At 39.5% G+C, this 27,043-nt stretch overlaps 2 protein-coding genes and 1 long non-coding RNA gene across 12 annotated transcripts in view; 1 reads left to right on the top strand and 2 right to left on the bottom strand.

Moving 5' to 3' along the window:
* The first annotated feature begins 16 nt into the window (after positions 1 to 16).
* On the top strand, positions 17 to 9,564 carry LOC119718484 (uncharacterized). The gene is made up of 2 exons (XR_005269637.2): positions 17 to 157; positions 1,563 to 9,564. It is a non-coding gene; the product is annotated as an uncharacterized lncRNA (long non-coding RNA).
* On the bottom strand, positions 153 to 2,295 carry LOC139998786 (CAP-Gly domain-containing linker protein 1-like). Its single transcript, XM_072024211.1, has 3 exons — positions 2,163 to 2,295; positions 1,468 to 1,592; positions 153 to 753 (listed from the first exon to the last, which is right to left on the bottom strand). The coding sequence occupies exons 1-3, from the start codon at positions 2,190 to 2,192 to the stop codon at positions 531 to 533; spliced, it is 378 nt and encodes a 125-aa protein (XP_071880312.1). The 5' UTR covers positions 2,193 to 2,295; the 3' UTR covers positions 153 to 530.
* CLIP1 (CAP-Gly domain containing linker protein 1) overlaps positions 2,571 to 27,043 on the bottom strand; it is a 65,850-nt gene continuing 41,377 nt past the window's right edge. For 4 of the 10 annotated variants that reach the window (XM_072024200.1, XM_072024202.1, XM_072024201.1 and 1 more), the window contains 15 exons: positions 25,854 to 25,970; positions 24,774 to 24,831; positions 24,448 to 24,531; positions 23,004 to 23,160; positions 22,188 to 22,353; positions 21,869 to 22,084; positions 18,558 to 20,843; positions 17,336 to 17,473; positions 15,932 to 16,038; positions 12,701 to 12,821; positions 9,060 to 9,112; positions 6,653 to 6,673; positions 3,827 to 3,944; positions 3,379 to 3,535; positions 2,571 to 2,818 (listed from right to left, as the gene is read on the bottom strand). In XM_072024200.1, coding sequence (XP_071880301.1) covers positions 2,571 to 2,818; positions 3,379 to 3,535; positions 3,827 to 3,944; positions 6,653 to 6,673; positions 9,060 to 9,112; positions 12,701 to 12,821; positions 15,932 to 16,038; positions 17,336 to 17,473; positions 18,558 to 20,843; positions 21,869 to 22,084; positions 22,188 to 22,353; positions 23,004 to 23,160; positions 24,448 to 24,531; positions 24,774 to 24,831; positions 25,854 to 25,970 — 4,047 coding nt within the window. The remainder of the gene's footprint in view (positions 2,819 to 3,378; positions 3,536 to 3,826; positions 3,945 to 6,652; positions 6,674 to 9,059; positions 9,113 to 12,700; positions 12,822 to 15,931; positions 16,039 to 17,335; positions 17,474 to 18,557; positions 20,844 to 21,868; positions 22,085 to 22,187; positions 22,354 to 23,003; positions 23,161 to 24,447; positions 24,532 to 24,773; positions 24,832 to 25,853; positions 25,971 to 27,043) is intronic. The other 6 variants (XM_027470159.3, XM_038187231.2, XM_072024204.1 and 3 more) reach the window with 3 other exon arrangements.

The raw sequence follows: 27,043 nt of genomic DNA, 5'->3' as shown, positions 1-27,043 counted from the left end.
CGCCACGTGACCGCGAGCAGCCCGCGCCAGCGCCCCCCCTCCCGGCGGCACCACCGAAATAGAGCCTGGATGGGAAAACGCCGCCGAACAGCGTAAACGGACACGCGCGGCCTTAGAACGGTTCAGTGCGTCGTGAAATCAACAGCGCAAGCTCAAGGTACTTAAATAAGCTTTAATATAACTCTAGGGCTTTGTTCTATACACGGCTTCCCAGCAGCAGCTGCACCAGCGCCAGGGCAGGGCTGGTTAGGAGCTGCAACAAACCCAGAACCTGGGAGGAAATGGCATAAAGTCATTTATTAAATCATTTATTTATAGTTCACTTAAGTTTAATAAAGGGAAATAGGGCTTTTATTAGTGGAGGGGGGGAATATTTATCAATTTACTGATTCCGGAGTGGATAGGCAAAGGGACTGGGAGCACGGGGTCAACAAACGCCGTCCCTTTTCCTGACATTCAGCACACGCAAATGCTGGTGGTGTGAAGTGTCCGCTCAGTGCGCACAGACAGTCCGGCCTCCTGCCCCTGCACTAGAAGGTCTCGTCGTCGTTGCAGTCGGCTGTCCAGTGCCCAAACATCTCGCAGGTGTCACAGTAGGGGCGCTCCTCCCTCCTGCTGCCGTGGTAAGCCGAGTGGGGAGGCTCCTCCAGCATCTGCGCCTGGGTGGGACAGTCCTCGGTGTCGTGAAGGTCAAAGCAGCCGCAGATATCGCAGAAGAGACGAGGCTTCTTCTTCGACAGGCTTTCTTCCTCACTGCAAGATCAGCACCAGTGCAAGTCAAGCAGGGCGCTTCTCCCTCGTAAAGGAAAAAGGCCTGCTTCCCGCCCTCCCTGAAACCTCTCTGATTGTCGTTGAAAATGGCACTGTGGCCAACAAAGACATGAAAACATGGAAGATCTAACCTCTCAACTGCCCCACAGTTCCCCATATTCCCTCACACTACAATATTTACTAAACAAACTGCTCTGTGTAAATAGAGGCACAGGCAGACATTATTTGTAAAGGTAACATGTAAACTTGTTTTTTTGATAGAAGAGATCTGAGCTCACAATTTACACCACAGGCTTTAGTTCTATTTCTCTGACAGAATCTCACTCTCTCAATGTAGTAACGGCATCACAAGGGAAAGACTCTTCTACCTAGCATGGAAAGGGCCAGCCTCAACCGAGACTGACAACAAACATCACATCGGTCTTTGTGATAGATAAGTACAGGGGGGCAGTTTGCACCATCTGGCATGCCGTAGTGATGGGCCTGAATAGAATCATAGAATATCCTGAGTTGGAAGGGACCCTTAAGGATCATCAAGTCCAACTCTTGACACCGCACAGGTCTACCCAAAATAGATTCATTCCACCTAAAGTCGTCACAACAGCTGAAACCAGGCTGAGCACCTTGCAGCCGACAGAGCCAACTGCTACCAACGCTTCCCAGAACAAAGCCAAGGTTTCCCTTCAGGATTTATACCTGTCGTAGTTGTTTGTCTCCTCTTCATTGCCGTTGAGGGCTGCTTCACACATTCGTTGTATTTTCAAGTTCAGTTCTTCATTTCTCCTTTGCAGATCTACTATCACTGAATTCAGGAAGTCAATCTGTGATGTGAAAGAACAAGGCTGAGGACTGCACTTCCAGAGAAAGCAAGCAACACAGGAAAGGGCCTCAAAACAACATGGGCATTAACTTTTACCAGTGTGTCGTTGTATTACAGAAAGCACGAGTGGAGGCTGACAGAATGGGGGTAGGAACTGGGAGAAACTTCCCAAAGGACTCCTCAGTATGATTTCTGTTCAGGAGCCGGCTAGTTCAGCCCAGCCCATGTCTGACAGATATCGGTGGGTCTCAACCCACCACTGATAGTTACAACTCTTTCTGACGTTATGTTTGAACGTAAAGCCAGCAGTGTAATTCTGATCAGAACTGCATCTCCAGTCCTCTGAGCCTGCCGCTCAGGTGGGTGCACTGGGGGCAACCAGAGTCCCTCCCAGAGCTGTGCTGGAGGCAGCAGCAGGACCGCACTGCGCGCCCACGAGGCACCTCCCAGAGCTGGCTTCAGCCAGACAGGGATCAGTAGGAGCAGTGCAGAACCCCTGCTGACAGTAAGCACGTAGTGCTTGGCAAATCAACAGGGAGCAAAAGAAAACAAGCCAAAAAGCAGAACAAACCTCGTGCTGATTGGAATAAAGTATTGCCATCAGCAGGTGAATTCCAGGAGACAAAAAAAAAAAAAAAAAGAAAAGATTAGTGGTTAGTGTACATTAATAACACTTCTGGCCTCTGTACAGAGTATGGCTCTAGGAAGGACGTCTGTAGTCACTGACTGACTCCAGAGGCCTAGCAAGAACCTGTGTAGTGGTCAGGAAGCGCTTCTGTTCTCACCGTGCTTCCTCGGCATTTGTTGTCACAGGCAGCCTGTTGCACAGCGGTCTTGTACATGTTCGTTAGGATTATCATACTCCTTGATACAGACTTTTCCTAAATCTGTTATCTGAATCTGTTTTCCTAAATCAAAATAAATGCTACCTGAGCAGCTTCTTTGCCCCACCGCTGCCAACCCTCCTTTTGAGTAGAGTTCAACAGATTTCTCCAATATCACTTTGTTCTAAGTGTTTCCTGCCGTTAACATTGCTCTCAGATGTACATGTTGAAAAGAAAAATCTGCCTGTTGTAATCCTGATTTCCAAAATCTGACAGAACTGCATTTGGAAAAATATCTCACACTGCCTACTGACACACTGCTGTTTAGCACGGTGATGTTTCAGACCAAATACCTGCTTCTCTTCCAAGGTTTCATCTTGAAGGAGATTAGCAGCAATGTCACCTTTAAAGAGAAACAAAAAGGTAAGGCGTAAATAGCCAGCAACCTAAAGGGTGAAACATACAATGGCTAATTCAGAGTCTGAAATAGTGGAATAGTCTCCAGTCTCCAACACATCTTATTCTTACTGCTTTCTGAGCATTCGGGGTAAGTTCCAGTGAGGGTGGCTTTCAGGTTGTTTTTTTGTTTGTTTGTTTTTGACCAGTGCATATGGAAGCATGTTCAATATTGTACATTATTAAAACACAACTGTGTGTTTAGGTGACAGCAACAGTTCACAAATAAAAGTTTTGGAATAGTTTACGCATGTGTCACTTCCGGACAAATTGCACCCCTGCCGCTAGTGTGAATGGGGTTAACTGGTAAAACTGGGAGCATTTACATTTTGCAGCTGGTCAGATTTCCTTCATTTAAAAAACCTAGCTCTGTCCTACAACAGAAAAGTCACATTTCTCTGGAGGTTCAATTAGTTGAAGCTCATTTTAAGGGTGTGTTTTAACAGCTACAAAACCCTGCAAGATTAGAGTTGAAAGCACAGACACAAGAAAAGCTTTCTCTTTTACCTGAGGGGCTAGTTACAGTTAATGGCTCATTGTTTTCCTTGAGCTTTTGCTCCAAGTTTTTCACCTTTTCCTCAAGTTTCAGCTTATCAGACTCCAGTGACTTAACCACTGACTGTAAGGTTTTTGCAGAAGCGTTTTCTCCACGAAGCACTGTGATCTGTAAGAGTTACATCAGAACGCTTAGGTCTCCCAGCACAAAGTCAAAGCAGACAGGTACCATCCTAAGGGCTACCCAGCCACCACAACTACATGGCAGCATTTACCCAACTAGCCAGAGGCACAGGCACTAACTAGGTACAGATACCTAAAGATTTAATTCTAAGGTTTAACTATGCTAAATTAATCATTAAATTAAATTAAAATGAATTATCCAACTCTTCAGTAGCAACCACACAATCAGACATTGTAGCTATAAAGATTGAGAAGCATCCCGCTTTTCCTCATTTACCTCATTTCTGAGTTTTTCCAGTTCTTCATCTTTCTGTGTGATCAAGGCACTAGTATCACTGATGGATTTTTGTAAAGATGCTCTCTCTTCATCAATTTCTTTTTTTAATGTTGATTCTCTAAAAGAAAACCAAATACAACCAGAAATCATCCAAGGAATAGGTTAATGCTGTTGCCTAAAGAAGTTTAAATTAATTTCAAGTAGTATACTACTGTAAGAAGTTCTTAAATATTAATTCTGTACTTAAGTAATATTTTATATCTGTGTAAACATTTCAGATGTTACAACTGTGGAAACAAAGCAAAAAGTTTACCTAGGTAGTAAAAGCCAGAATCTGCATATCATCGTATCCATTTGAATTTAAAGAAACGAGTCAATAGACTGGGGAGATACAGGATAAACAAACATGTTGCACAATGCTCCACAAAACCTAACATCAGAGTTTTGTTACTTCCTGAAAATTATTAACAAGCAACAAAACACACATGCAAAGCTCATTGTACAAGTTGTCATGCAAAGCATTGATGATGCTGGAAGTATCAGCTGGTCCTCACTAATTTCAGTAACATTATTTCCTGAATTAGATACTTCGAGCATTTCTGGGCTTCTAACAACTACTGATCCCTCAGAAAACCCTGTGGGATTTATGGAAGGAGGTTCTAGAAAGGAATCCTCCAAAGCAGGCTCAAGCCCTTTCTGTATACATATGTCCAGGCTTCCTGATTTTTTCAGCTGATCTACTAGAGGTGGCTTCTGCCTACAGTTCCTGTCCTGCTGGCATTCTTAAGGCACCACAGCATTAGTATGAGAACGTCGTTGCTTGCAGGTCTTCCTGAGAGGTCACAGGGCATGGACACTTGTCCTCTAGTGCTGGGACTATTGCTACAGAAGTTCAGTACAAGCTGAAAGGTTTTCATTTGTTAAAATAAATAAATAAATAAGGCCACCAAAACCATTTCTTGCTACTCCAAAATCTGTGTTTACTCATCTAGAGGAGAAGCCTGATTTGAGAACACCAAGCAGTGCCCAGCAGCTGGCTGCCAACTCTCCAGGCCTCTGGGGATGAAGCCAGTTTTCTGTGCGACTCCACACGTCTCACTTCAGTCGGTGGCTGAAGTTAGCTGCTTTTCTTCTTACTAGCTCTGAGAGGGCTGCTGACAAACTAAGCTACCTGAATACATGCCCACTACACAAAAAGCATGAAGACAATAATTCAGAGACCAAATGACATCGTGGTTTCATTTAATAAACAAAACTACACTCTCTTTGGGCTGCTCAAGGAACCAAGAGTGGAACGTATCCTTGTGTGAGGATATGCAGTAGGTAGGGAATAGCTCCTAAGTCCTTACTGAAAAGTTTTTACATCCATGGTATCTACAGTTAGTGAGAGCCACGATACCCAGACATGAAATACAATAAACCTCACTGACTCAAGGTAAATAGCAAACTCAACAATGAGAGCACAATTAATGTAATTCTTTCATTGTTAAGATTATACTCAGGAATGGAAGCAGCAAGTGGAGAATCTGGGGTTTAGAAAAGCTGATGCAGCTACCAAAAAAGAACCCAAAGGTTGATTTTGGTACATTTATACAATGAGAGAATTAATATAAACAGAAACACAACAAGTTGCAGACTGCAAGATCTTGCCTTCAAATACAAGTTGTGCTCCTGCTAACAAAAAGGGCAGTGGCACTTAACAGCCCTCCTCGTTATCCCTTGCCAAGCCCAATTCAGCAGAGCACTGAAAGCATGACAGCAGTCTCTGCTTTTCCGCAGCATTATTTTCATGCTCCAGCCTACCCCATGTTTTTAAATGCCTTGCTGAGTTGGATCAGAAGCACAGGGTGGTGCTGTGGGAAAGTAAAGTCCTGCCAGCGCACAGGACGCTGCTGCCGCCTCTGATCCACAGAGCTGCAACCCCACCATGTACTGAAGGGCAGGGAAATGGGAAGGGATGTCTGCATGATGCTGCTCACAAGCTCTCCCCTACCTGAGACTTCACCCAGCTTTCCCTTTGCTCTGTACGCAGCCGTAAAAGGGCAGATGGAAACCCCAGCGACTCATCTCATGCTCAGGAACTTGCTATTAAGGCAATGTTTCTATTTTTTTATTTTTTTTGGTCAGATCCTCATCTTAGAGATCAAGGGCAGGCAACGTACTTTTTATACAAACATGGTTAACTTGCCATTTATTGGCCTTGTAAAAAGGAGGCAGAAACATTCAGGTGGTTGAAAAAGGTAAACAGTTTGTAAGCATATTAATATATATTTACAAATGCAATATAGGAGTCCAGAGTACTATAACATAGTACTATAACATCGTAGAGGAGAAAGAAACAGGAGAAGAAAAGAGGAAAGAAAACAAGAGAGGGAAAAAGGTGCCTATGTGAAAGCATTACTTTTTTGCTTTTACAGGACAGTCTTTCCAGGACCAATCCTTTACAGCTCTAGTTAGAGGCCCTCTAAAATGTACAAACTGGAAAATACAAATATAGTCGGTGTATGCCACTAATTACTTATCCAAGTGGGGATCACAGCTTCCTCATGGTGACCCAGTGAGCTTAAAACTTTTCCCCTGCCAGTTCATATCCAAAATCTCCTGCTGGACAGCAAGGATTGAAGGGGGGCAAGATTGTCAATTCATACACCAGTTTAAAATTTCACATTCTAGAAGAGGTTATGCCTTATTTTGAGCACAGGACGTGGAATTCATGGGAGACAAAGAATTTTTTGTTGTTGTTGTTTTGTTTAACATTGGAAAAAAAGATCACCCAGATTCTTCCCTTACTACAAAAATAAGAAATTCTAAGAATGAAGCAAGTACCTTAAAGTGTTACTGGGCAAGCTTTAAAAATGCAAGATAACAAGAACCAAACGTTAGAAACGTGGAGTAGAAATGCAAAATACTACAAGGAAGAATTAAATTTGCACCAAGGCGCTTTTTCGTTTTGGTAAAAAATATAGACTATGTAACATATGTATATATATATGTGTGTATATTGCTGAGTGTTTTACAAAACAAAAGCAAGACACCAAGGGACAAAGGCAGCCAAAATATGTACAACAACTTTACTAAAAAAAATAAATATATATATATATATTATTTATTGTAACGTGGATAGACTTTCTTGAGTCTTACCATTAAAGACACACAGATATAGCAAAGGAAGCAAGGGTAGGAAAGGGAAGAGAGAGGAATGAAATGAGTATCGATAAATAGCGCAAGCTCAAAGACAGTAAGACAGTCAGCAACCCACAGTGAATCTAATGAACCGAAGTAACACAGAACCCCCTCAGAGTCATAAATATTAATCTCCTGCCACTCCTAGCTGGACTATTTCATAGAGAGTTGCTAAATTCCTGTGGGTGGAAGGAAGGTGGGAAAGCTACTGTTAGGGACTTGACCTAATTGAAATAAATAGATGTCTCTGTTTCAGCATCTCAAATTCTGAAGATAAAAGGAAGAAATTATTGTTCATCACCAACTTTAGTGGAATTTAGGAATTTAGAGAGACACCTTTTTTATTTAATTAGTTCTTCATTCAGCCTAATTTTTTTGTTAGCAAATAAGGCCATATGCTTCCATTTTTAACCACTCAAGGCCTGCAGTTCGCTTCAATGACAGACTGTTTCTGCTACTTGTTTTATCCTCTCTATTGGAGTTTATTCAACACTGTTGAGAAATGTCATTAAGCCAGTCAAAAACTTGGGCATCTCAGTGTAACTAACTGAAGGTAAGCACAGATGTACCTGACAACCCTGAAAGTAATGTTAACATTCTCTCTAAGGATTTCATATTTATCTAGGCTATTTTAGGCAGCTCATACAGAGTAAAAACAGGCATAAAATTAACTTAAATACATTTTTAATGCAGACACATCTGCATTACAGATAGTTACACTATTTAAAATAACTCTCACAACCATTTTAAATATGTATTTTAAAACATCTCAATTAATGGGCTATAAACAGCATTCTAAGCTGTCAGCAGCATGAATAAGGGGGGCTCCCTTTTTGCTTCCTTCCCCCACATCAGATACGCTGGAGATGATCCTCAGTTGGTATAAACTCACTAATTACTGTGGATGTCAAACAGTCTTTACACCAGCTAAAGAATACTATCTTCTCCTTCACCTGTTTTTTAAGAATAAGTGACTTACACCTATGCTATTATCTCCAGCTAAAGACCAAGTGAGCCAGTTCTTAAGGCTGGTTAAAGCTGGAGCTTCAGCTGTTGCCTTGCCTCTCTGTGTAAAGACTAATTAAACCGTTAAACCTCAAAGAAGCGAGAGAGGGAAAGTATGGTGCAGATTCTGCCAAGTAACAGATTATTAGGGAATAAAAATGGGCCCAGCGTATATGCTGAGTAGCCAAGGATGTGCCTGAATCCTGAGGTGATATTCACTGTTCTTTTTTGCAACCACTGTTAACACACGAAATTATAACAGAAATTATAAATTTTGGTCGTTTTGCTTAGAGCACACTTGGTGTCATGGAGAACTGCACCTTTTTCTAGAGATTTATACAATTACTTTTGAAAAGCCTACATTTTTCTGAATTCCTTGTGGTACACAGCCAATTGGCTTTCCCTATAAATAGCAGGGAGATGGTACAGTTTGTCACTTGGGACCATTTATTGAATAGCACAGTTTACAAAGGGATGCCCCAGTCACCCAGGACAAATCTCCTGGTATTTAAAAGCAGTGCTGAATGAACTGCAATAACTACTGATAAATGAAAGGAATATCTCAAAACTGTAACAACAAGCCACCGACAGCTGAATAACAGCCTTTAGTATTGTTTTAAATAACAACCCTTATCTTCACTATCTTTCCATTACTCCTTAAGAACCTGACTGGGGAGGATCTGTATGTATGATATTTATCAGACTGATGAACAATCCAATATTCCAGAGCAAACTAAAACCGAGCGCTAAACTGCTAACTGAAAACAAAGAGAACTAGTACAACTCAAGAGGTGCATAACTAAAGAGGAAATGGTAAATACCTCTTCTTACATGTTTTTTTCTTGTATTAATAATTACTTTTTCATCCCACATTTAATAAAGAAAACACAGAAGATACCATCCGTAAGCCCAAGCTGTGTAACAACCTCAGAACTTTTCACTACAATAGGAGTGAGCTGCTTTTCTTAGCACTGTTTTTGTATTATGTTTTTTTCAAATTTTCTGTAGGACCACATAGTTAAATACACATCAGAAGAAAACTTACCTCTTTTTCATCTCTAATAACTGGTTATTGAGTACTGATCTCTCCTCTTCCAGCTAAAACACAAACACAAAACCCCTACAGTTAATACACCATGGATTATTTCTTTAATATAATGCATCAGAACATCGTTATCATCGTAAAACAGACACAGGAGAGGCTACAGAACTTAAAATTCTTAAAGTAATCAATTTTCTTCCAGGACAATGCAGGCACACAAATGCAAATCATTCAGTGACTAATTCATATTAGCTACTGAGAGGTTGTTACTGCTATACTTTGAGGTCCTGTGCACACAAAAGAGGTGTGAGGCTTAGCACTGCCTTACACAGTACCTCTTGGCCTCCTGCAAACACCAAAGAGAATTGTGTTTGTGTGCCCAGCTATTAAGTTTAGCCCATTATTGATGAATTACTGGATTTGGTGTCATTTTGACCTGGATAATTGTACTACTGATCTGTATTCATTACTGTACCGCTATATAGAGATTAAATAATTTATCCCTAAAGCTGTTGGTCTGGTGTCTGTTACCATCTCCCAAACCTGTGACTCCGCAGGGCCACATTAAGCCCTCACAACTAGCAAGAACTAGATGAGTGATTTTTATATAGAGCAAGACAGAAGAGGATGCTAAAGAGAGAGAAGCTTGGAGTAGCTTTGTGGTAGAAAGGGCACCCTCTTCTCTCAGCAACATTTCTCCAGCAATCTGCTCTCTCCTCAGCTTCAGAGCAGACTTCTCACATACCTTGCACAGAAGATGGACCACCTCAGCTAATAGATAATTCTGCGGTTGTTTTGTTCTGTTTTACAATGAAATTAAAATGCCTGGACAGGTCTGAGGCTCTTGAAATACTCTAGCAAATAAATTGAAGCCAGAAATGTTCCCCAAGCTCAGCATGTATCTGACCAGGAATCTTTAACTAATTACAGACAGCTAATTATTTATGAATCGATACAGAAAAACACCCCCAGCATCTTTAGTATAAGGCACTTTAACCTTTAGATGTCAGGATAAATCATTCATGAAAGAGTATCCATTAATTTTGCAAAGTGTGTCATATGCAGCCACAGAGTCACTAACCCAATTGACTAACACGCTTGCTAGAATTTATATAGTTACCATAGTGACTGCTCAAAATACTTAAAACATACGCTCGCTACCTTTCTGACTGCATGTTAATAGGCACATGCACAGAAACAGCCTGAAGCACTGCTTCCTATCATCCAGTTTTTCACCAACCCTGCTCCATGTCTGACCTCCTCACTGTTAGCATGGACACTTGTTCTCCTAAATCTAATTGAGCAATTCTTCACAGCAACATTTTTTCTGTTCCCACAGACAGCCTGAAGCAAGGAAATCCAAACCACGCTGTCACTTGGTGCCTAAATATGATGTACATTCACCCAAGTAACAGCAAAACATAAGCGTTGGTGGGAATCGGTGAGCTTGTGCTAGCCTGAGGTCTGGCTATCAGCACTAGAAGCCTTGAGGCCAGATCATTTTGCAGCCATTTCAATAAGAGAATCTGCCTGAGTCGAAGGTAGAAAAAGTAGACTCTAAGTTTAGGTTAGGTAAGGTCTAAAGGGAGCACGAAAAAAGGGGCATTCCCAAGGGCAGCAGCAGGTTTCCATTGGTGCTAAAATGATGGTTAGTGCTTGACGTGTCCCAGAGGAGACGGAATGCTGTTAGCAGAGCATCTGCCTCCAGTGCCAAGGAACCACGAGACACAACGGCTTAGGCAGGTGTGCTGCACGTGTCATCAGTAAGAGCTGCACTGAGGAAAGCTGTGCTCATTAGTGATGTGACACCCTGAAAGAAACCTGCATTTTACATGATACCATTTTGCCTCTGTTCCTTTTGTCATGACAAGAATTTCCTGGAATATGCAAGGCCTCTTCCAGGCTGCTGGGAGGCCATGCAGCTAGGCGTACAGGTGCCATAACCCAAACACTACATTTAAGCAATGCAACAGCTTTGCCACGTTGCCAAGGCTCAGACTTGAAATTTGCAGTAAGCAGACTGTTGCTTCAAGCTCTAGCAGACCTCCAAAGCCAATCTACTGGAGTTATCTGCTCACAGAAAGAAAAGACCGTGGTGCGAGTGATCTGAGAGCACAGTTTGCGAGATGACTGACTCTGTGCTTCGTGGACTTCTCTGTCCTGGCAATTAGAGGATCCCTGCTGATAGACCCACAGGTCGGTAGGATGCAGACAGCAAGACTCCTCTGCAAGTTCATCTGGAAACTACAGAGGCCACAGAGTGAGGCTGCAATCACCACTGCCAGCCTACACCTGGGGGGCTGAAGGGTCCCTTCCTCCAGGCACTTTCCAAACATCAACCCTGGCCGTGTACATTAGGCAGAAGGATTTGACCAGTGTCGCCGAATCACTTTCAATTTACAACTTTTTCTGAAAATAACAGGTTGCCTCAAAGATTCTGAAATAATTTAAGAAAACAAGTGGGAGTGGGGTGCAGAGCTCCCACTGGCTGTTTAGGATGACAGCATTCTCTTGTCACATCACTACTCAGATGCGGCATGAGTCAGTGCTGGAGCCCACACGTCTGGGACTCTTGTTAATCATCTCCAAAGGCCCTTCAGGATGAAGAAGCTCGTGCATTGCTCCTAGCAGCAGCCAAAAGGATTTAGAAACATGCCAGATCGGTATTAGATCTGTATTTACTCATCCTCAGTATTTCAAAGCAGGTACCTTGGGGGAAAAAGTCAGCCTCTTGGCTTTAAAAGCATTACCCTACATTGCAGAATGGAAGACATCTGTTCCACTGCCACCGAGAACAGGCATACCCTTCTGCAGAAGTGCTCGCTAAGAAAGGCAGTGTGTAAAACATGTCCTACACACTCGTGCTTTTGGACTAGAGCTTCCAAAGATGCCTTCATGGTGTGGCTATCACAGGCACTGCTCCACGAGAAATAAAACCACCATGTTTAATGGATTTAAATCTAATATCTCTTTTGGCAAGTACCAGCATTAGAAGCTGTATAACTAAACTTTAAGATTTTAGCACGTGTAAATGTAATAAGTAGAAATAAACAACTAAGTAGTCTTTTTTCACTATAAACTACTGCCAGAAAAAAATCTCACCTCAATTCTAGTCCTCCATGTACCCGGTACCTGACTGCAACACTGTTCGTGTACATGCACAGTATCGAGTCTAAGCAAGCATATGTGTGCATAGTGCTTTTTATAGACTCCAACCGAGCAGTTTTAAATAGTATGCTGAAAGACATCCTAAATACTCTTTTTTAGTGGGAAGAGAGAGCAAGAATAAGGAGAAGAATTAAATAAATGGATTTCCTTAGTTCTGGTTAGATGGAGATTTCATAATTGTATAACAAAATCATTCCTGACAGAAATAGCAAGTGTCTGCTAATACATTTGGCTAAAGCATATTTAATTTATGCTTATTTCCAAGCCTCCTAAGTATCCTTCACAGGTTATGCAACCTTCTGTTAGCCTGCAGTTCTAACCTCCCAATGCAGGTGGTTTCCAAATTTATTTTAAAATATTCTCAGAACAACTCATCTTTCAATCACAAACATGCAGTGCAACGTCACCCAGACAGCAGTGGAAACAGCATGTACAGCACTTTCACCACAGATCAGGAAACGTTCCAGCCACTCTACCTTCTGATGACTTGTGACTTCGTCCCTGCTTCTGCCCAGCTCCTCGGCAAGTTTCACGTTCTCCTCTTGCAAAGCTGCAAGCTGCTGGGACTTCTGAGCAGCTGCCAGCTTCAGCGCTTCGCTGCGAGGACAGAGAGTGCATTGTTACCATAGGAACGAGAGAGGCAAGAAAAAACTGTGGGAGAGAATCAGCTTCACAGCTTGGAAAAATACATCTAGGTCACGTGGCGATCTATAAGAAAGGTGACGCGCCATGCCTCAGATGCACACAGATAGGGCTAGCCCTGGAAGGCAGTGGCAGCACAAAATGACTGCTTCCTTCTCCTTGGCATGTAGCAGGTGCTCAGGGAAGTACAAGGTAAGCTCAGCATGCAGGTCCTGCATCTTTCCAATGGTCAACAAGAACTTGCATTCAAAAATGTGCCTGATACAGTGCAGTTTAACAGGACTGCTGGTGAGCTTTGTATTTATAGCCCAGATTTCTCAGAAATTAACGTCTGCGTATTTTGTAGGAAAAACTTGAGAATTGTTTAAAAAAATAAAAAAGTTTATGGTTCCACTTATTTAAATACTTCCTACAAGGTCTGACACCCGAACAACCAAGAATGTGCAGGATCACAGGAGACAAACCCGGAAAACATCGACTCTGCTCTCTTTAGCTTAATGGACACCAAAAAGAAGACAAAACAAAATCTGAGCCATAAAAATGGATCTGTAGGTTCCATTAGCTTATGTTGTTACTAATACATGTGATTTCCTTAAAGTACGTTTATTTTCAACTTAAAAAATAAAAATGAAAATTGCATGCTTGCCTGTGGCATAAGTGACTAACACAAGTTCTTATAACATCTGACAACACATTTTAAAAAATGAAAAAGGTGTCCTTCACTTCATGAAATGGGAACTTCTGTCTGGGTTTTGTTTTGGTAGCAAGGACTCTCAGTACTCCTATGTGCCAATATTGCACAGAGTTCAACCCTGACTGGAATATTAAAAATATTTTTATTGCCATTGGAGGTAGAAGAACCCCTAAGTCAGAAACTTATTCAAGCACTTCAAAATAAAACAACTCTGAAGTTTGTTATTGAGCACATTTGAACAAAACAAAGTCTGATTTAGAGTTTAGCACATAATATGAAGAAATGGTTGGAAAATCTTAGTCAATCTCTGAGCTCTACACCAACTTTTAGTTATCTAGTCCTTGACCAATTTCCAATCTAAACCACCTAGACTGGACTAAGCAGGCTAGCTCACATCACCGACTATTGATTCAAATTATCTTTGTATGAATATACTTACTGATGCAGGAATGTACCTATTTTCAACTGTGGTTGTTTGTTGAGCTGCAGTACTAACCAGTCTCCTCTTTTTGCTTTTGGCATTAAAGCAGAAATTTGGGGTATTACTAAAGCACACACAAAACACTGGGGTCAGTCTGTGTGAAACACTCCCCTGTGCTTAGTACCCAGGAATTTCAAATTGATAGCTTCAAGTACGCTTGACAGTAGGCAATGCTAAATGAATACACAACATCCAGCTGTTAGTTCTGATTTTCTTCATCCTATTTTTCCATGGAAGAAGCTCTTTGACAAAGCGAACCAATTCTATTATACTATCTTCTATGATCCTGTGATCTTCCCACCTTCAAAAGGCGCTGCTCTGGAGGCAGCAGTGTTGCCCTACCTACAGCCACAGCTCCTGGGGACAAAACTTCCTCTCTCTTTCACAAAGGCAAGGCACCATCTTCATCAACTGACCTCTCAGAGGTGTTCTCACTGCCCTCGTTACCACTGATCAAGAAATGCCTATCATCAAGCTAACGCTTTACTGTAATTAAAAAAGGCAACACACAAAATGACTAGTTGACAAAGATCAATTAAATGTCAACCAGACCAGCGACCACTTATCCACAATGTCTCATACCACTGATGACTAGAGACCATATCCAGCAACTGTCTGTATTAATCTTAAAAATAAAATAAAAATAAATAAATAAAAAGCACAATTATCAGAATCATGAGAACACCTTTCAGTACAGAGGGTTTTTAAGGAAGTAATTTCTATAAATAAATTCTGCCTGACAAAGTACAATTAATATATTTTGTCTTTCCATGAAATCAGTCTGCTAGCCCCATGCTGTCCTAAGCATTAGAGCAACTAGTCTAGAAATCATTATTTTGCTTTGGCATTTCCCATGTGCATAGAGGCAGGCAGCAACTGCAGAATGAAATCCAGCCTTTCTCAAATGAGGTTGCTTTCTATACAGGCATGCAGTTTTTTAAAATGTAAGCAGTAAAAAACTGTCAGTCATAGAGAACTTAGAATTTATTCTGTGTGCTGATTTCCTTTGTGTCCTGTCTTCACCTCAGAGCAGCAATAAAAACTGTCACAAAATGACTTATGAAACTAATAACAATAATTAGTCACAGCTATTCTTGGCTATCAGTCCAGATTCCAGCTCTCACTCTGCTAGTCAAGAAATGCTTTTCTGACTGGGAACAGGGACTTGTGATTTAATGCTTTACATCTCTGAAAGCCAGAGGACATGCAGCTACGGCAGGGTAGCAATAATTCAGCTGGGTTTTTATTCATGGTGGCACACTAGAAGCTTTGATACAACGACATTCCAGGTACAAATTACTTTATATCAGATGCTTTGCAGTTAATTTGTGTCCAATGCCACATGTTATTCGTTTGTAGTTCATAAGAGGTAGCTTCTCAAATAAAGCATCTCAAATGTTAATTTCTTAACTCTACGTTTACATAGTTCTATATATGGCATTTGTATGGTACCAGTTAGAAAATCAGTCCGTAGCATGGCACCAGGAATAAACTGGATAAGGCCATCAATGAAAAATGAAAGCAGAACCAGATTTTCTATAAACAAAGCCTCTTAAAACTATTTAGCACTCCAAGTATACCTGTAATCAAATCCAAACAGGATTTCTTTACAGTAAAACCTTTAAAGTAATCTAGTGCCCTCAGGTGGCAGAACGATATACTTCCTCCAACAAACAACATTTCAAACCAAGCTTGAAGAGAAGGATTTCTTCAATAACTTGAGAAATTCAGGAGCACTGTTCTGATTTGAAGTCATATGCGTGTCAACGCATGTCAAACTAGTACTTAATTGTGATCTGCCTTATAAGCGAGGGTACTGGAGATGTACTGAAAGACTTTTTAATGCAAGGTAAAAGTAATGGTTTAACAAATTCACATTGCAATACTTACAATTCTTTTCTAAGTTCTTCTACTTTCTTGTTCTCTAGGTTTAGAAGCTCTTTTGATTTAGTAAGTTCCTCTTCATTTTTCAAGTTGTTTTGTTTAAGCATGTCCAACTTAAAGAGGAAAAAAATCTCATTACACAAATGAAACTGTAATGTTTCCAGCTGCAGCATTCAGAAAAATGGAGAAAGTGACCTGAGCTGATCCACTTTTTCATCTTTACTCATTAAATTAATTCCAACTTTGCGCTGAGAAGCATTTGTCTAGCAAAATGTGTTACGAGCCTTTCTGAACTCAAGTCTAGCAGCACAAAAACTTGGTGTCCACTGAAGAGCAGCTTACAGTAATCTGATGTATAGATTCTGGTACAAAATGTAAAGCTCCAAAGCACCTCCATTTTAAATGCTGTGCAACTCAAAGCATTATTTTTCTACCTCAACATTTCTTGTTAAAAATAGCTGTTCCCTTTGATATTTATTCTTCTAAGGTAACTGATAAGAAGTTCTTGCTTTCCCATACCTTTATTTCCAAGAAACAGGAGGCTGAATGCTGTGCTTGCAACCGTAAGTAATCAATTCCTTCCCGAGATCGTGTTGCACAGGTTGAATTGCTGCATATCTATTTACTGAGCTTGTATCTACCACATAAATACCACAAGCTTGTGAACCTTATTTGTTCACATTCAGTGACACATTATCTTACATAACGGATAATCTTCAGTCACTCTCAAGGCATTACAGGACCCTGTGGTTGCCTTATTTTTTTTTTAATCCAGAAAGTGAACTCCTGCCACTATTAACGTCACTGATTTTAATTCTCGAGCTATCAGATCTCCTTGGAAATCATTACCATCTCTGAACAAGCTGTTGCATTTAGGTTAGTCCAGCTGTTCACTACCCATTATTACAGGAGATGCAAAAGATGAAAATAGCCATCAATGAGAGGCCACAGAGTGCTCAAGATCTGCAGAAAAGTTCCCAGTTCAATGTTAGTTCAAGATTCTCTGAGGCCAAAGAGTGTAAGAGAGATTAGTGAGGACATTTTCCCTGCTTTCAAACCCTGATGTATCACAAACTGATGGGAGGGAATAGACTGATGAACGGGTCCCTTGAGGAACTGATGTATTTCTTGGACTGTAAGTTCTTTGGGACAGCTGTGCCCATGCATTTATTTGTACAGTGTATAAGTCAGTGGTATTTGTACCTAGTCAGACCTTGCAGCACTTCATTGGGGCGTGAAGTTGCAACCCATACAACCAGGGAACTGAAGCATGATTTTGCCTTTGGTTTCATCCCAGAAAGTAATCAAAGCCTACAACACATATTTCACTGCATAGACACTTCAAGAAAGATCCAAGTCACTTACAAACCAGGCAATACTTTTCAGATAAAAGCATTTAAATATGGTTACCTCGTTCTGCAGCTTCTCATTTGTCTGTCTAGAGTTCTCCAGAGAAGCCAAAGTTTCGATCTTTTCTTTGTGAATGGCATCCTTCTCTTTGGTCACCTTCTCCACAGTCTGTAAAACATCTTCTGCCATTTTGACAGCCTGTGTACAAAGTGAGGATGAAGGAGAAAAAAACAGTGGGACCTCTGAAAGGAAACCCACAATACTTTATGCACAGCTCCACTGTTTGCCAGATGCTTTCCAATTAAAGAAGGACTTCATCTCTGAATTTGCATCCTGAAGCTGGCATAAAGTGTAAAAATAAACGGACATGAGTAGATTCAGTTCCATGCAGAAACCCCATGCTTGGGTCACCACTTAGACAATTTCTTCCTTTCTTTATTTTTTTTCCTGCATTTCTATTTACGATTGTGATTGCTCTTAGACTTCCAAATATTTTAGACAGTAGTAGTTCGTAGATATTCACTTCCAACAAATGTTTCTATTTTCAGAAAATGTGGAATTATAACAACTGATAAAAATTTGAATATAAAACAAAAAAATAATTAGGAAATAGACCAATTATCACATCATTTTAGCATTGTTCATTATGGATTCAATATATCCTAAGTGATTTTATGGGCTTTGAGTGAAATTCAAGGTGAAATTCAAAATACTATTCAGAATTTGTTGGCGGTGAATACAAACACTTCTGTGAATAAAAAGAACATGAGAGATGCCAATATCTTTAACAGTCTGGAAGGCCTATAATGCAAATGTAAATGATTCTCCTGCACTGTTTTTTAATTATCCAATTATATTTACAGGAGTAGTCCATTGTTTTATATTTTTTGAATAACTCAAATTTGTAGTTTGATGTAATGCCTACACTAGCTATTAAGCTGAGAAGTACTTCACCAGAAGAACTGCCCGATTTCTTCCACCAGATTCAAAAAACAAGACTTCCTTTTATTCACAGTTTATGTTGTTTTCTTGCAACATTCAGCGACAACATAGGCTTTTATATTTAGAAATAATTTAAAAAGAATTATTATAGTTAAAATGTCTTTCAGACTCAGTTACAACTTAACAAAAAAAAAAAAAAAAGAAATATATTGAGAACAAAACTCCAGCCCATTTACCCTGAGATGAAGTGCTGATTGTGCAATGAAGTGCAGAGAGGAAACCATGGAGTTAGTGCTCAGTATTAGTATAACCGTACTTGTTTAACTGTACGTTTCAATACCTCCGTTTTTTGCATTATTGTTTGGGCCTGGAGAGTTTCAATTTCTCTTAGTGTCAAAGCCAGATTGTTCACCTTCTCCAGCAGCATCTGATTTTTTTCCTCAGAGACCAGCAGTTTGCCCGAGAGGTCTATGTTAGTGTGCTCTAACAGTGCTACTTCCTCCTGCAACTTATAATGGTTCTTGGACAATTTCTCCTTCTCTTTCAGTGTTTCTTCCCTACTGATGATCAGACTCTTCTGTTCAGCAAGCAGACTTTCATTTTCCTTAAGTAATTTGTTTCTCTCTTTCTCAGTCACATCATGTTTCCGCTGAAGATCATCCAGCATCTTGGACAGACAGCTGTGCAAGTCCTGGAGCTCTGCTTTTGATGTAGACAAGGAAGTAAAGTCACTCTTCAGTTGCTCAATTTTGGAAGCCAGCTGTTCTGTCTCTGCACAGAGGATTTCTTTTTCTTTAATTATTTCCACCAGTTTAGTTTCGGATTTTTCTTTCTCCTGAACCAAACTTTCTTTCTCAGTTAGAAATTCTTTATTTTTCTCTCTCATCACTTCTATCTCCTTCTCTAAGGAGCTCATGTTATTTTGAAGCTCCAGACGTTCCAACAAAAATGACTCCTTATCCAGTTTTCTAGCTTCCTTTTCTATGGTTAAGTTTTCTTTCATATTCTGAAGTTCTTCCTTTAATTTCTGACACTTATCTTGTAATTCGGTCCTCTCTCTGGTCATTGTTTCCATGTCAGTAGAACAGGTCTTGAATGAGGATGATAGGACCTGCTTGTCACGAGACAGAGCAGACAGTTCATTTTCCAATGTTCTTTTGGCATCCTGTGCCTCTTTCAAAAGATCTGAAAGGTCACGTTTACAAGCTTTTAGCTCTTGATTTTCTAGATTCATCTTATTTAGCTCTTCCTTGAGAGCTTCAAGGGACTCTTGCAGTGTGGTATTCTCTTGGGCCAGAGCTCTCTTGGCTAAGGTATTCAGCTCATGTTCTCTCTTCATATCAGAAACTACATTTGTAGAAGACTTGTTCTCATCAAGGAGCTCTGCGTATTTTCTCTCCAATTCATTCTTCTCTTTCAGAAGAGCTTCATTGTGCTTTTCAAATTGCAACGACTTACAAAAAACAGATTCCTTTTCCAAGTTCAATTCATTTATTTTCTCAGTAAAGATTTTCTCAGCAAGCATAGCATCTGCTGTGGCCTTAGCAAGCTTTTCAGTAATTACCTTATTTTCATTTAGAAGTTCATCCTTTTCAGCCAAAAGCCTTCGTTCTGATGAAGAAAGAGCCTCTTTCTCTTGAAGTAACTGAATACATTCAGAGTTGGATGTCTCTCTTGCGGATTTAATTTTCTCAAGAAGATGAGTGAGACTAGCAAGAGAAGCCTTCAGCTCTGTATTGTCTTTCATCACCTTTTTAAGTTCTTCACGTTCACTCTCTAGATCTGTTAGCATCTCTTCTGTTCTCGTTTTTAATGCCTGGTTTTCACTAACAGTATCAGCTGAACTCAGGCGCAACTCTTCTATACTTTTAAGGAGCATCTCCTTCTCGGACTGCAGACTCTGACTCATCTGCAATAGATGGTCCCGTTCATTTTTTAAGGCTACGTGTGTACTTTTAAGATCCAAGTGTTTATCTTGGGCTGAATCTCTCTCTGCAGTCAGAGCTGACAGTTGTTGTAGTAGCTCTCTTTGTTCTCTGGCCAGGTCATCGTAAGAACTTTTCAGCTTCTGAATGACATCATCTTTGTCTTTAATGACTGCATCGTTCTCTTCCAAAAGTTTCTTCTGATAATGCTCCAGTTCTTCTCGTTCCTTGATATGTTTCTGACATGCCACATCCATAGCATCTTTGTTGGCCTGAAGTTCTTTCAGCTGTTGGAGCAAGGTTGACTCTGAAGACCGGAGAACATCATTTTCTTGAGTTATCTTCAGAAGATCTGCCTGTGCTGCCTCTACTTCAGAGAGTAATTTGCCTTTCTCAGAAATTAGTGCTACCTTTTCTGTGCTTTCCTGCTGGCTTTTGGCCTCAGCTTCTTCTCTCTGCTTTAGGATTTTTTTGTTTTCTGAATTAAGTTCTTCATTTATTGTCCAAAGCTCTTCTTGGTCTTGTTGCATTGACAAAATCTTTGATTCCAACTCTAGAAGTTTTGATAATAACGAACCTTTCTCTAATTTTAAAGTATTCCCCTCCTGTGCCAGAGTCTCTTTTTCTGATATCAAACCCCTCATCTTGTCTGACATTAGTTCAATCTCTTTTCTGGCTGATGCTAACACAGAGCTTAAGGACTAAAGAAATAAAGTCAGGGAGAAGGGAAAACAAAAATGAAGTCAAGCAGACAAATGAGAAATGTGCATTATGGGCAAACAGTGCTACTGTAATTTAAGTTTTTTTAAAAAGTGTATACGCTGGCACATAGTCCCTGTGCTAACTGAACTGTTGTTGATATTTCATTACAAAACACCAACAAGAATACTTTTTGGTGGTTAAATTAAAAATATCTTGATTTGAGAGGTCCTCCATACCAGACTTCATCTTGGTTTTAAAAAACTACTCTCAATGAATTTTCTGAATGAAAATTAATCAAAAAGAGACACAGAATCTAATGAAGTAACATGCAGGGAGTTATAGTAGGTACTCACTTCCAATTCTCAAAGTCACCTTCTGTAGCTAATTCTCCCCAAGATATATTGTCATGACATTTTTAATTCAAAACAGCACATCACTGATATATCTACAAGTTAACTCCTGTGCCAATTTATACACTAAACATTTTGATGAAGCATAAACAGATTATAGCCAATAACTAATAAGGGATGAAAGTGCAGCAATATCAAAGAAACAGGAGAAAAAAATGAAAATTATTCTAGTCAAAATACATACCAAATAGCTGCATATAACACAAGATCATACTACAGAGCAACATTTCAATTGTGCAACACCTTTAAATGAAATATTTTACAACTTATTTTATTTAAAAATCATGTATTTAAAACACTGAAAACAATAACATCTGGCTCCAACTTATTGCGCTGAACCAGATATCTATGAACAGAGAATGCTAATGTAAAAGAACCATATTTTATGGATTCTTGTGTAATCCAGAGAAGACAACAGTAAGTTGTGAAGCATTCACAACTTCACTTCCCTAATCAACATTAATTTGTTCTGGAAAAGTTCAAAACAAATATCACAAAAACCCTACTATAAAATGGTAAAGCTGAGAAAACAAAACAAAACAACAGAACAGTGATTCACTGAAATACAAAGATATGAACTTTAAATTACTTGCAAAGTAACAAAGTATACATACTTTGGCCTGTTCTGCTTGCTTTTTCAGCTCCTCAGCCTGCGTTTCCAACTCATCATTTTTCTTTTGTGCAGTTTTCAGTGCCTCTTCTGCATCCAGCAAATGCTGCTTAAACCCTTTAATGTCTGCATCATGTTTAGTGATCATCTCAGAAGTTTCTTTTTCATACTTTGCCTGAAGATCCTTATACTGATTTTGGTTAGTCTCGATTTGCTTTTTCTGATAGAACATAAAACAGTTGGAACACAGTTAAAGGTGCAGTGGTACATTGTGGTAACTGTTCTCCCCATAATTAGCTAGTATTTTTTAATGTTTTTCTTACCATGTCCATTAGTTGATCCTGCATTTTTTTCAGCTCTTCTTGATGAGTCTTGAGAGTTTCTTGCTGACTCTGCTCAGCTTTCTGTGCTGTCTGTTCCACATTTTTCTGTAGCTGAACAGCCTTTTCATTTGCTTTTGTAAGCTCAAGTTGTATTTGCTCCAACTGCCTAAAAAGACCAAATAAAAGAACATTACTTTTTGCTGACAGCATGACAAGCACAGATAAAAGACTCTAAATTATGCTGAAGTCCTATATTCTGTCCAAACATTTAGGAAGAGATTTAATTATTTAACATATAGGGAATGTTCTGTTAAATTAAATATACACAAGTGGGTCCAAGCACTTGCTTGTCTGCAGAGTAACACCATTGCCAGTAAACTTGCCCCCAGCCTGGGGTTCTAAAAAGATAAAGAACTATTCTACCCACAATTTTTGTTTGAAAGAAACCACATTTTCTCTTGCTGGTCAAAAAAGAGACCCTTGTATCTCCTCTATTTCCAAATAAAAGCCCAAAAACTTGTAACCAAATAATTACGAAGCACAATTATGAAAGAGTATGTTATTAAAATGCTCATTTGCCCTGGACAGTGATAAGTATATGCTACAAGGAATTTTAGAAATTATAAAAGTGAAACTCTTCAAATCACTCAGAGGACACTATTTTGATTAATTTAGTTTGAAAGACTAAGTTAACTTGTCACATCAATGTGACACTCAGGAGCATCTTGCTCAGCTATTTGAAATGAGATAAAATGAGAAGCAAGGAATTCAGGAGTAAAGAACTAATGCAAAAATGTTCTGACAATGATGGAATACCTTTCTTTTAACCGTAGCTCATCATTCATTTTTGTAAGCTGGGCAGAGCTGTCCCCTGATGACTTCATGATCTCTGCTATGTCATTTTCTAGTTTGACTTTAGCTTGAGTCAGTTGCTGTTCTCTCTCTTCTCGCTCCTTCAGTTTCTCCTCCATCACTGAACAAGATAAAAGTTAGCAGTCTAGCAAAGGGAATGCGCAGACTAGCTAGAAGATCATAAAGAACTATAAACAGAATAATGTTGATGCTATAGACCTTCCGAATTACATCTTCAAAATTAATAATTATAATTGGTTTGAACTTTGCGCTGTGAGCTGTAGCAGAAAGTTAAGAACACTTCAGAAATAGCAGTAAAGCAACTGGTCAAGAAGTTTTAGCTTTTTTTTTTCCAGAAGCGAATCACTTAACTTCAGGCCATGAGAAGTTGGTAAGAGTCCTAATGCATATCAGAGGATAATCAAGCAGTATAATAGGAGAAGCATGCACACCTCTCCAGCTATTCAGCAGAAGAGTGGAAAACAAACAACGCAAGCAACATGAAGTTACAGGGAAAAAATCATGGAATCAGAATGGTTTGGGTTGGAAGGGTCCACAAAGACCATCTACTTCCAACCCTCTGCCACAGGCAGTGATACCTTCCACTAAACCAGGCTGCCCAAAGCTCCATCCAACCTGACCTTGAACAATTCCAGGAACTGGCGAGGTGCTCCAGCCCTCTGATCACATTTGTGACCTTCCTCTGGACCTGCTCTAACAAGTTAATGTCTTTCTTCTGCTCCAGCATGACTCAGACCAGTGCAGGCACTGCCACCAAGGGCAACAGCTGCCCTTGGCATGACTTGAGTCCCAACAATGCCTTGAAAGATTTGATTACAGGGTACAAAATCATTCCTAATTTCTTTCTAGTTTGGTTTTAAATTGAGATGTATAACTAGACAGATACAGCAAGTCTCCCACCTGCCAGATAAGAAAAAGTAGACAACCAAACTAGCACACTGTCTTTTTGACGTCCTTAAAAAAGGAAGAAAAAAGAGAGAATACTGTTTATGTGGATTAAAAAAGAGAATACTGTTTATGTGGATTAATTATTTTATGCTTGTAAAGCTTCAGTCTGGTCACTAAGTTTTTGTCTGGTACTTGACCATTACCACAGCATGATTTTGTTGCAATGTTAAAGCAAAAATTTAACTACTGATTTGGAATACACTCAGCCAGGAAATCTTTTGCCTTACTGCATTATTTCCTTAATGTCATGGTCACCTTGCTGTATCACTATACAGTGCCACAAAAGTTAGTTTTGCCTAGAAAGAAGGCTTTCTTTTGATGGCATATGCATTTGAGAAAGCATTATGCACTATGTAAGGTATGGCAAGCTGAGCAGGAGGCATAAGAAAGCACAAAGCTGATGCATATTTCAAAACATTCCATTTTATTACTTCCTTACCAGTCAAATTAGACTTCAGTTGTTCCAGTTCTGAAGACATGAGTGCAAATTGCTCTTCTTTTTGGTTTAGTTTTTTTATTGTTTCTATGCAAGTAAAATTTTAAAGACAAAGTTAGTAACTACTTAGATTCCAACAATTCCACCTACTTGCAAGGTATGTTACTCTCAAGAAGAGAGGCTGCAAGTAGTCCTGTCCTTTCCCTAGCTACTGAAACTAGTTTATTGCCAGGTTTAAATTTGAAAGCACATGAAAGAAAACACCTTTATTTCGCAGTATAGTTTTCTGCAGCTTTTAAGATCTTCATGTACTTTAGTAGCAGACATACCTTGCATAGTTTGTTGAACATTTTCTGCTTCATCAGCTGCACTAGTAAACTTTTCTTTCTGAAAAAAATAGACAAAAACCTAAGGTCAGGTTTGATGTTAACAGTATAATTCAACCACTGAATTTATATTAGGTATTTTTTCATGTAGGAAATATATCAAGTTTTCACTCCTATCATAAACAGACCTGAAGTTTTTGAACTACAGCTTAGCACTGCTATATTCAACAACATAATGCAGGATTTCTCCCTTGCCTTGTTTGCAAGCAATTCCCTAAACTTTCAAAATAACTTCTCCATCAGCAAGCATAGCAACAGAACTGCAGCTACAGAGACTCATGTAGGAGACATCATGTTTGGGCCTCTCGATGTCAGAAGCTATCCATGTTACTCATGTGTTGCACAATGGACTTCTGCAACCCTGTGATCAATCTTACATGAGCATTTTACAGCTTTACCAGCAGGAAGAGATGCTAGACTGAAAAAAAAGGTAGGATGCTAAGGAAGACAATAAATAAGACTTCTCCATCAGCTTCAGATATTTACTATGGCCACAGAAAGACTTTATGACAGGGACAGTAAAAATTAAGCAGCTTGTCTTTCTATTGCTAACTAGCGAGTTTCTCAGGAGAATCCCACCCATCCACAGGATACCTACTTGCAAAATTAATTAAATTTGCAAAATGAGAAATCAGGTGAAAAATATCTTTAAGAATCATTTGTGAGCCATTCCTGTAGCAAGCATTAATTTATACAATAGTTATAATGATAAAGGGCCATGTGTTCCTTCAAGAGTAGTCTAAATTTAAAGCTGCACAATTCTTTTGACTTGGCTTAATATTTTATCTGAAATCTCTAATGGATGAGTTCTATTTAAACAAATCACCTGATAACACAAGTCAGGTGAAATGCTCTTTTCATTCCGAGATGGATCTTATTAGTCATGAGCCACTGCCTTCTGTTCATGAAGATCATAGCTTTGAAAGACTGCTCAGGCAGAACGGATCCTCTGAATTCAATTATGCTCTCACCACAAAACCCAAAATCCAACGGATAAAGTCAAAATTTTTGAGTATTACTCACCAAAATCTGAAGTTCCTTTTCCAAAGAATCTTTAACTTGATTTACTGCACTCAAGTTTTTCTCAAGGTCAAGAAGCTTTTGCTCTTTGCCCTGCAGTTCTTTGGCCAGATTACTAGCCTAACGAATATGGTCAAATGGAGTAAAATAAAATTACAAACATGAATGATAAAAACAGGGAAATTAAAAGTTGAATCTGAAATAAATAACTAGAATATTAAAATCACTATAAGATGACAAAATAAAAATAAACTGAAGGAAAAAGAAATGTAATGTGTTAACTAAGTGAAGCTGATTTCCACTGATGACTACATCACAGTACTAATTGGATCTTGAAATGTTTGAAATAATAATTAAAATTTAGTGATCTTAGAATTAATGGTGAAAACATTTAATGGCAGACATTTTGGAGTACACTGAAACATTTCAAAATACAGTTACAACATCAGTTGAATTAGCAGTTTTGGTTCTTTACCATTTTAATCTTTTGAACTGATAAATTTAGCATTTATGTTTCAACTAGCTATTCAGACCAATACACATATGGAGATGTCGTTTTCCAGAAGGGTCTGTACCTCACCCAGGAGGTAGCGCAGAAACCCAGTGTGAGCTCAAAAATTGTGCCAAAGGTCCACAGAAATCTAGTATCTTGGAACCATCTGTGAAGGACTTAGGAAAGCTGTTTCCAGCCACCTTCCCACTACTACTATTGGAGCTCTAGCTTGTCAGGTCATACATAAATTGTGGATGTGGGCAAACCCCCCAGATTAAATGGAAACTTAATGCTTTTATTAGTAGCTGTGGTGGCAGAACAACTTTCAAGTACTGAATGGCATACTGTCAACCTTAAAGAGACATCTCATCTAAAACCAAGAAAAACCTCGGTAAGACACGTCAAGCTGCACTCTGCTTCAAAAATCCCGTGAAAAGGTTCCTGACAACACCAGTGCATACTCTTATCTTAAATGAAAGTTCCTCCAGGATCTTTTTTCTTTCTTTTTTTTTCTTTGTTTCATTTTTAATGGCATTCTCTCGCTTCTTCCATCATCATCTTTGAGGAGAGGAAAGGTGAAGATACTAATTCTATCAGCATTTCTCTAGGTGGAAGGTTGGGAACACGGATTCTCTCTACAACTCAAAGTAATCAACTAAGGAAAAAATTCCCCCATGAGCTCCATGTCACATTATCTGAA

This window comes from Anas platyrhynchos, chromosome 16 (genome assembly GCF_047663525.1).
Source record: "Anas platyrhynchos isolate ZD024472 breed Pekin duck chromosome 16, IASCAAS_PekinDuck_T2T, whole genome shotgun sequence".
NCBI classification, from domain to species: domain Eukaryota; kingdom Metazoa; phylum Chordata; class Aves; order Anseriformes; family Anatidae; genus Anas; species Anas platyrhynchos.
This window is presented reverse-complemented; position numbering and strand designations above follow the sequence as displayed.

What these genes read in the sequence shown, in the direction of transcription:
- LOC139998786 (XM_072024211.1), bottom strand. Translation starts at nt 2,192, where the DNA reads ATGGCAATACTTTATTCCAATCAGCACGAG. An exon ending in TTTATTCCAATCAGCACGAG is followed by an intron (nt 1,593 to 2,162) that starts GTTTGTTCTGCT and finishes TTCACATCACAG; the next exon opens with ATTGACTTCCTGAATTCAGT. An exon ending in GAGACAAACAACTACGACAG is followed by an intron (nt 754 to 1,467) that starts GTATAAATCCTG and finishes CTGATCTTGCAG; the next exon opens with TGAGGAAGAAAGCCTGTCGA.